This window comes from Temnothorax curvispinosus, unplaced genomic scaffold (assembly GCF_003070985.1).
Source record: "Temnothorax curvispinosus isolate PA1 unplaced genomic scaffold, ASM307098v1 QBEX01007831.1, whole genome shotgun sequence".
NCBI lineage: Eukaryota > Metazoa > Arthropoda > Insecta > Hymenoptera > Formicidae > Temnothorax > Temnothorax curvispinosus.
Genome location: NW_020217611.1, coordinates 3,151 through 12,904, shown reverse-complemented (window position 1 = coordinate 12,904; position 9,754 = coordinate 3,151). Strand labels below are relative to the sequence as shown.

The 9,754-nt window shown below is 36.8% G+C and overlaps 2 protein-coding genes across 2 annotated transcripts; one reads left to right on the top strand and one right to left on the bottom strand.

The window, feature by feature from the left end:
- Positions 1-280: 280 nt before the first annotated feature.
- LOC112457534 lies at positions 281-2,007 on the top strand. Its single transcript, XM_025020669.1, has 4 exons — positions 281-311; positions 532-709; positions 808-1,804; positions 2,002-2,007. The coding sequence occupies exons 1-4, from the start codon at positions 281-283 to the stop codon at positions 2,005-2,007; spliced, it is 1,212 nt and encodes a 403-aa protein (XP_024876437.1).
- A 5,402-nt stretch (positions 2,008-7,409) lies between these two features.
- On the bottom strand, positions 7,410-8,538 carry LOC112457535 (cilia- and flagella-associated protein 251-like). The gene is made up of 2 exons (XM_025020670.1): positions 8,056-8,538; positions 7,410-7,580 (listed from the first exon to the last, which is right to left on the bottom strand). The coding sequence occupies exons 1-2, from the start codon at positions 8,536-8,538 to the stop codon at positions 7,410-7,412; spliced, it is 654 nt and encodes a 217-aa protein (XP_024876438.1).
- Between the last annotated feature and the right edge of the window lie 1,216 nt (positions 8,539-9,754).

Sequence of the window (9,754 nt, the reverse complement as noted above, 5' to 3'; positions counted from 1 at the left end):
GTTCCTATAACAACATGCTTGTAACGACTTCGTTTTGCATACTTTTAGAAATCTCTTGATAAGGACACAAAACCAGTGTCGAAACGTCGAGTTAACGGAATAAAAATAAATGTCAGTTTGGTCAATAATATAACCTGTGTTAATTTTTCACTGACAAAACAAAGAATTTTGAAAATTTTTACACACCACTGACCTCAATAATGGTGGTTTGGATGAGGCATGGATTTTTCGGGAACATCACGAAGAATTATGGACATAACAACACAATTTTACTGAAGTCATGGATCAACACAAGAAACAGGATCTGCAAAGTGAGCCAACAGCTCACCTTTTTAATCCGCTGTAGGAAATACGGTGTGTTACCGCCGCACATTTACAATATGAAGTTTAATTTTTGCTTCCGGAGCAATAGGGCGTTAAATAAGTTAGGCAGTCTCAAAAGACGGAGTCAGGGTGTTATATTGAATCTGGAAATCGGTGATTGCCATTATGTGTTAAAAAATTTAAGATTTAGAATCATTAATATTGAAGAAGAATTATTCAAAAATTTACCGGAGAGCTTGGTTAACGAGTTTCTCGAATGTAACAATGAGAAGGTCATGAAATATAATGATTCTCTAAAGGTTAAATCTATCAACAAATTTAACAGAATAATAAAAAAACGAAACATTGTGGCAGATCCTTTTTCGAGGATAGACAAATCGAAATGGTTAGTCAACATTAGTAATAAGCAGATACCGAACTCGGTGTCAGATTTTCTGTGTTTGGGAGATAAACAATAAAGAATTTCGAAGTTAATGCTCACAGGTTTCCGGAAAATGCGGTAAATAGTGTACGTGAGTCGTTAACGGATTCTTTACATAGATTTTTAGTGAATAAAAACCACGTAGATTTGGTCGATCGCTGCATATTAAATAGATACGCGGAATGCAAAAAATTTTTACGAGAAAACCACGATGTCTTCGTCACGAAGGCTGACAAGGGTCAGGTCACTGTTATTATGGACAGGGATGAATACTTGACAAAAATGACCGATTTACTTAAAGACGAGTCTACGTACAAAAAATTAAAGAAAGATCCTATTAGACAAATCTCCTTGAAATTAAATGAACTTGTCAGATCGTGGCGAGACAGTGGCATTATCGAGGACTCGGACTACAAGCGTTTAAATTGCACCAACGGGAATCTCCCACGTTGTTACGGGCTGCCAAAGATCCATAAAAATGGTTTTCCGCTACGGATTATTGTTTCGGCTTTGGGAAGTCCCTTATATAACGTAGCGTCCTTTCTCCACAGTATCTTGCATCACTCTATTCGCCCACCTAAGTCTCACATCAAGGACAGTTGGTCCTTTGTAAGAGAAATCAAGGACATTGAGATTAATACTGACGAGGTACTCGTTTCCCTCGATGTAACGGCTCTTTTCACCAACATCCCGAAGGAGTTAGTTCTCAGAGGAATAGAAAAACGTTGGCAGGATATCTCGGGTAACACGAAGCTTAATTTGCCGCAATTTTTGCATGCTATTGAGCTGGTACTGGGATCTACGAGTTTCAGTTTTAATGGTGACACATATGAACAGATCTTTGGCAGTCCGATGGGATCTCCGCTTTCACCAATATTAGCGGATATTGTGATGGAGGATTTAGAGACTCACTGTCTTGCTATGCTTAATTTTTCTCTGTCGTTTTTCCGCCGTTATGTCGATGATGTTATTGCCGTAATTCCTAAGGATAAAATTGGGGATGTCCTTGACGCGTTTAATAACTATCACCCCCGTTTAAAATTTACTCACGAATTGGAGGTAAATGGGGCCATCCCCTTTCTAGATACTCTCATAATCAAAAATGGCAACAGGCTTTTGACTAATTGGCACAGGAAACCCACGTTCTCGGGCCGATATGTAAATTACTTTTCCAACCATCCATTGAAATACAAATATAATACAATCACAAGCCTTGTTGACCATGCAATTTTGCTTTCGGATAAACAATTTCACAGTTCTAATATTAAAATTGTGAGAGACATCCTTAGGAATAATTGCTTCCCAGAAGAGCTGATTGATAAGCAAATTAACAACAGATTAAAAGAATTAAAGCATCGCAATAACATCACTGACTGTAATAATGTAAGCGGTGCTTTCGACGCCCGGAAATACATTGCGCTTCCTTACATTAAGGGTCTTAGTGAGGATATTCGCCGGACCGTAAACCGATGTGGCCTTGATGTCCTTTACACGATTCCAAAAAAGATGGATTCAATTATAAAACGGGGTAAAGATAAGCTCGATAATATGAAAGAAACAGGAGTGGTCTACAAAATCGAATGCAACGACTGTAACGTTTCTTATATTGGACAAACCTTAAGACATTTGGAAACTCGTGTGAAGGAACATTTAGGTGACATCAAAAAAGAGGTGAATAAACACTCCGTTGTTAGCAAGCACCGACTTACACACGGGCATAATTTTAAATGGTCCGATACGAAAATCATGCATAGGGAGAGATATGTAAGGAAGAGGGAGATTGCAGAGATGTTTTACATAAAAAAAGAACAAAAGAACACGATTAATTTAAAAAAAGACACTGAGAATCTCAATCCGCTATACGATAGAATCATAAGAGCCACGTAATAATTACTCTCTAAACGTTATTTTTATTTGTTGGGAGAAGACTTTGAACGAGCAATAAGTTCCCGCCCTTCTAGAGGGCAGCCCCCGGTTGGCGGCGCGACTCGGCGCGCCACGCGTGCGTGCGGGCATCAGTGGTGCTCACAAGAGCCTCGATCACCGTCGTGTTCAGACGTGTCGGTTACGGTTTAAGTTACAGAGTGTGATATACTTATATATAATAAAGACAGTATTCAGAGTGTACAAAGACCAAGATTGTTGTGTTCCCTGCTCATCTCACTACATTTCAAGTCGTCCCTGATTATATTTCCAATATTATTTGTTTGACCTATACAGTCGTTTATTTATATATCAACGATTAGTCAGTCGCTGTCTTTCGATCCGGAACGACGTGTCACCGGTCGGTTCCGTTCACACCATGACTGCGGCTCGCTCTAGACTACGACTCTTTTAAACCTTGACAATGTTAGTTAAACGGCAAGAACTTTGTGAGCGACTAATGCAATTGCGAAAAATATATATAGGTAGATATTTCCTTGATTGTTTTTTGTGCGACATTTGTTCCTATAACAACATGCTTGTAACGACTTCGTTTTGCATACTTTTAGAAATCTCTTGATAAGGACACAAAACCAGTGTCGAAACGTCGAGTTAACGGAATAAAAATAAATGTCAGTTTGGTCAATAATATAACCTGTATTATTATTAAGTATTAAGTACAAAGTTATTTCAATTTCAAAGAGATATATTATTTTTAGTATTAAAAACAGTGCACTCAGTCAAACTTATTATTAAGTATTATTATTAAGTATTAAGTATAAAGTTATTTCAATTTCAAAGAGATATATTATTTTTAGTATTGAAAACAGTGCACTTAATCAAGCTAAGAGTTTCTAGTTTATTTTACTTAAAAAATGTATTCATAATTTGTACAACAGTTAATAGTTTTAAACAATACAATCAGTAAACTGTGTGCTTTATTTTCTCACATATGCAAAAGATTTCATCTGTGAGAAAGTAATATATTATACTAAACTGTAATTTGTTTTCTTAAATAACTGCATTCACCATTCATAATTAAATATTAGTTTTTTGCATATTCTTTAAATATCTGAAACATTGTTTAAAATTGTTACTCAACATAAAGTTAAAAGGTTTATAAAAAGTTAGTAGTAGTTTTAATAACAATCAAATGTTAATAGTAATATTACAATTTATATCTTGATCTGTAGACATATGAATAATGTATTATCAAGTATTTTTTCCATTGAATGTTATTGAAACTCAATTGTGTATTTAATATTTATGAATAAAAGGTATTTAAAAAGTCTGCGTTTTTATTCTCTAATTATTGTCATTACCAAATTATTAATCTTTAGAGGGCCGACATTTTTTTATTAGAATTTCAAATTTTTTTTGCGTAAAATGAATAGAATAGAATATATTTATTTCTGCCTTCCGGCTTGAAATGGTTACACATACATATATCATACCTATAGACATTATACATTTTCATACAAATTATACATACAAATCAAATCCAACAAACAGAGCAAAATATTATAGCTTTAACAGTTTTCTGTCTCTGTATTTCGTTTTTCTCTTCTCTCCTCCAACTTCACCATCCATCTCTCTCCTTCTCCATTGCCATTCAAAATTTTTTTTACTCTCTCCCCCATTCCCCCTCCCATGTCATCGCCCTCCTCCCTCGCGCATCTCTCCAGCGTATGCTCCCAAGTTTCTTCCTCTGCCTCGCATACTCTGCAACTTCTTTTCTCATCTGATTCCCAGTACCTCCCACCACGCATCTCGTTTCCTAGTCTGAATCTTGCTATCCTTGTTACCGATTTTTCTTTTCCTCCTCTTTCCAAATACTCAGGTCTTCCTATTTCTGCTATCTCTTTGTACCATCTGTTATATTTTGATTCTCTTATCTTTTCGTCTATCTCCTGTACTTGTATGTCTCTATCTCTACCTTCTATCTCTTCTATGCTACTCCACCCTTCTTCTCTTTTCCTTTCTATCTCTTCCGCTGCATATCCTCTACACTCGTAAAACTTTCTACGTTCTACTTCCCATTTTGACTTCTCTTTTCTTACGTCCTTTTTTATTTCCTTCCAGCATGCTTTTGCTATTTCGTTTCCCCCTCCGTTTTCTAGTTTTTCTTCGTATCTCATTGCTCTTTTAGCTGCTTTTGTTCTCATCTTAATTCTTTTAGCCTCTTCTCTTATCATATAACCCGGCGTGCACCAATCTAATGCTAACGTCCATCTTATAAACCTTTCTTGTATCCTCTCTATATTCTTTCTTTCTTTCCATCCCCATACTTCTGCTCCATACATCGCCACACTTGCCACCAGTGAGTCAAAGAGTTTCATTCTTCTTTTCCAGTCTCCTCCAAAAATTCTTTTTCCTATTCCCCATACTTGCCTCATTGCAACTGTGGCTTTTCTTACTCTCTCTTTTATGTGTGCTTCTTGTCCTCCGTTTCTTTGAAATATGTATCCTAAGTAGCAGAATTCTTTTACCTCCTCTATTTGTTCTCCTTTCCACTTCCATTCAACTTCTTTGGCTCTACCTCCTCCTTTCCTGAATCTCATGATTTTTGTTTTTCCAACATTCACTGTTAGTTTCCTTTTGTCGAAGTATTTTTCTAACCTCCTTATCATTTGCTTCATTTCCTCTTCTCTTTCTGCAACTGCCACTATGTCATCCGCGTATGCAAGCGTCCATATTTTTGTATCTCCTATAACTACCCCTCCCTCCTGCCCTTTTCTCATTATCTCCTCCAAGTCTGCCAGCAGCAATATAAATAGTAGCGCACTCAGAGGGCATCCCTGCCTTACGCCTTTTACTGTCCAAAAGCACGGTCCTTTTTCTCCATTACATCTAATCACGCTTTTTGTTTCTTTATACAGCTCTTTAATTCTATCTCTCAGTCTTTTGCTTATTCCATTCTTCTCCATTACCTTCCATAATATTTCTCTATCAACTGAGTCAAATGCTGCCTTCAGATCTATAAATGTTGCCACTAACTTCCCTCTTTCCTTGCTAATCGCTCTTCCTATTACATAGTTTAATGTGTATATATTTTCTATCGTTCCTTTTCCTTTCCTGAATCCTGTTTGCGTCTCCGGTATTATCTTCTTCTCTTCTATCTCCTTCTCTAGTCGTTTGGCTAAAATAGCTGCGTATATTTTGTAGCTCGTGTTCATCAGTGTTACACCTCTGTAGTCTCCTGCTTCTTTTCCTTCCCCTTTCTTTACTATGGGAACAATTATTCCTTCATTCCAGTCTTCTATCATTTCCCCTTTTCTCCATGCCATGTCACATATCTTCCATATTGCTTCCTTTAATCTGCTTCCTCCATTTGTCCATACCTCGTTTGGCATTCCATCTGCTCCTGCTGCTTTTCTATTTTTCATCTCCTTTATTATTTCTTCTACCTCCTCTCTTCTTATTCCTTCCTGATTTTCGCAACTATCTCCTGTTTCTTGTTTTTCCTTTGCCGTCTCCTGCTTTGTTCCTACGCCTCCTAGTAACTTCTTAAAATGCTCGTTCCATTGTTCTTCACTTATTTCTTCATTCACTTCCTTTCTATGTTTCCTTTCTCTATTTATGAATCTCTATACCTCTTTTTCATTTTTTGCTTTCCTTGCTTCTTCTATAATTCTTTCTTTTTCCTTCTCTTTTTTTTCTTTTATCATTTCCCTGTATTCTTTCCTCTTCTTTATATATTCTACTTTTTCTCCTTCCCCTTTTTTCCACTTTCTTAGCCTCTCTTTTGCTTCTCTTCTTAGTTCCACACACTGTCCGTCCCACCATTTATTTTTTCTCTTCGCTTTATTGTCTATTCTAATTTCTTTCCAGCTTACCGCCCTTGTTACTGCATTTTTTATTTCTTCCATGAGCTCCTCCGGGTTCACTCCATCTATGGTTTTTTCTTCGATTTTCTCTCTATATCTTTCTACAGCTTCTTTAGACCAGTTCATTACTTTTTTCGTTTTCTTCTCCTCCCTTTTTCTTTCCTCTATTTCCTCCGCTATTTCTAGTGCTACATATTGATGGTCTGAGTCTATCTGCTCTCCAATTCTTACCTCTTCTGTTCTTTCCCATAGCTCCTGATTTCCTATTATATAGTCTATTACTGTCTCTCCTCTCCCTCCGGTAAAGGTGAACTCTCCTTCTTTGTCTCCCTTAGTTCCATTTAGTATTCCTAGCCCTTCTTCTTCCAGAAATTCTATTAGCTTTTTTCCTTCTGCATTTATTTCTTTGTCTTTTGATTTTCTTTCTTCTCCAAAGATGTCCATAATTCCTCCTTTTTCCCCTGTTCTTGCATTAAAGTCGCCTCCTATTATTATTCGCTCTCCTATGCCTCCTTCGTTCGTATATTCTTTTATTAATCTTATTTTTTTGTCAATGTCATTATTTACGTATACACTAATAATCTTCCATTCTCCCTCTTTTGTTCTTACAATTCTTTCCACTATTCCTTCCTCTTCTCTCTCTACTCTTCCTTCTACTTCGAGCCCTTTTCTTACTCCGGTAATTATCCCTCCTCTTGCTCTTCCTCTTTTCTTTTCTCTTGTCGCTGGTTGGCATTTCCATACATATCTTTCTGGCATTATTTTTTTTACTTTGCTCCACTCTTTTTCTTCCACCCATGTTTCTAAGAATGTTATTATGTCCCACTCTTCCACTACCTTCCAAAACCCTTCATTTTTCCCTTTTAGTCCCGCTATGTTCCAGAAGCCTACTGTCATTCCTCTTTGCTCTTCTGTTATCCGCTTCTTCTTTCCTTCCGTTCTTCTCCTTTTTCCTCCTCTTCTCCTTCGTACAGTCTTCTCATTTTCTCATTTTCTTCCAGTCTCCTTTCTTTCTTGTTCTCTTTGAAATCTTCTTCCATCTTCCAGTTTTTCTTCGCTTTTATTCCATTTCTTTTCGTGGCCGTCTATCCATATTTTTTGGTATCCTAATGTTGCTCTTTTCCCTTTCTCCCTCTCCTCCTTCACTATATTCCATAATTTTCCTTGAATTTTTCTCTCCGTCACTGTCATGTCGTCATCTATGTATATCTTTTTCCCTATCCCCATCTTCTTTCTGTTTATCATTATCTCTCTCTTGTCCTCCCACCTATTTATCCTTACTAGTGTTATTTTGTTTTCTCGTCTGCCGATTATTTGTACCTCGTCCACTTCTACTTCTTTTTTGGTGATTTTTTTTAGCAGCTTTCCAATCTTCTCTCTTCTCTCACCTCCGTCTTCAATTTCCGCTCCTTTTATTATTATATTATTTCTTCTTTTTTTTCTTTTTTCTAATTCGTTTTTTCTTTCTATCTCCTTCATTTTCTTTAACAGCTCATTGTATTCCTTCTCTCCCTCTCTCCTCTTCTCCGCTTCTTCCATTCTCTCCTCCAGCTGTTTTACTCTTTTTTCTATACCGGTTTTCAGCTTCTCCCATATCGCTTCGCTTTTTCTGTATTCTTCTCTCAGATCTTGTATCTCTTTCATCAGTTCCTCCTTATCTTTCTTTCTTTCTTTTTCTTGATCCTCCAGTTTGGTCAGTATTTCCTTCAGCATTTCTCCTGTCTCCATGCCTTCCTTTTCCTCTTCCTCTTTTTTTACTTTGTTTGGTGGTGATCTACTTAATCTTCTTTCCTTATCAAACTTGTCTGTAATTTCTTTCTCGGCCTTTTTTATTTCTTCACTCTCCTGCTCTCTTCTCCTTTTCTTTATGTTGTCTGCAATCGACCCTTGGCTCCCTGCTCTGCTTCTTGTTTCTGACAGTTCTACTGTCCTCGCGTATCTATTCTCTGCGTTCTTACCTCCTTTAAACGATTCTTTATTTTCTTTCTGGTACTTTTTCTCACTATTTTTGCTCCCTTTGCTCTCCTCCTTCTTTTCCTCCATCCGCTCCTTTCTCTGTCCCTCGGTGTTCCCTGTCTTTTATTTATTTCCTATGTGCGGGAGGCGCGACGGCTTGGGACCGCGCTGGCGTGCAATCCGTGTCGTGCACGCGCCGTGCACGTGCAGGCGCACTCGGGAGTCTGACACACGAAAGCTACTTAAAGCTTATAACGTGGAACATCACCTACTGAACAAAATGCGATGTTCGGTCGTGTCTCTAAACACCCGATTTTTATTTCCTATGTCCTTTCTGCTTTCTCCGGGCCTCTCCTAACCTCCAAATTGTCGCCGCAACAGTTATTCGACAATCTTCCTTCCGCTTCTTCCGCTCTGCTTGCCTTCTTTTCCCTCTGCCCTATTGCACTTTGCGCATGCAACTGTCTGAAACAGAGTCGCCCTAAGGCGATATCACGGCAGAAAACTTCTAATGAATTTATGCAAATGACATGCGTGCTTCTCCTTATACTTACTCGGTCGGTAACCCTCTTTTTTTTTTTTTGCGTAAAATGTATACATATATATAACTTATATATTCCACGATATTATACATAATACATGATATACTGTTCAATTTCAAAGAAATATATTATTTTTAGTATTGAAAAAGTGCACTTAATCAAACTTATAGTTTCTAGTTTATTTTACATATTTCAAAAATGACTTTATAATTTGTACAACAGTTGACAGTTTTAAACAATACAATCAATAAATATTATACAGATATTATACATAATACAGTATTATACATAACATTGAAGTTTAATAAGAGATTTAAAATACTGTTAGAAATCTATTGTTTCTCATTCTCAATAGCATCAATTATATCTATATACAGATTAAATGCTTCAAAGTACCTGGAGTTGGAGCGTCCGTAATAAGGCTTACGAGTTCTTTAAATTCTGGTTTAAATAATACAGGCCTTTTAGCATACTTTCCTAATAGAATATCAATGTGTGTTTTAACCAATGGTTTCTGATAATTTTTTCCTCCAAAATTTTCAGGTAAATAATATAACTCATTTGGTATTCCACCAAGAACATTTCTACTACTCTGTTTGCGCATTCTGTGCTCATTCCATTCTTTCTTCGTGATTTTTATATCTTCTTCAATCAGGTGACCAAAACAATAACGTAAACAGTCAATGTGTAATGGATTGTTTATCTCAATAACATTTTCATATTCCATTTTTTTAAATAAATTAAGATAGAAGTCACCCATG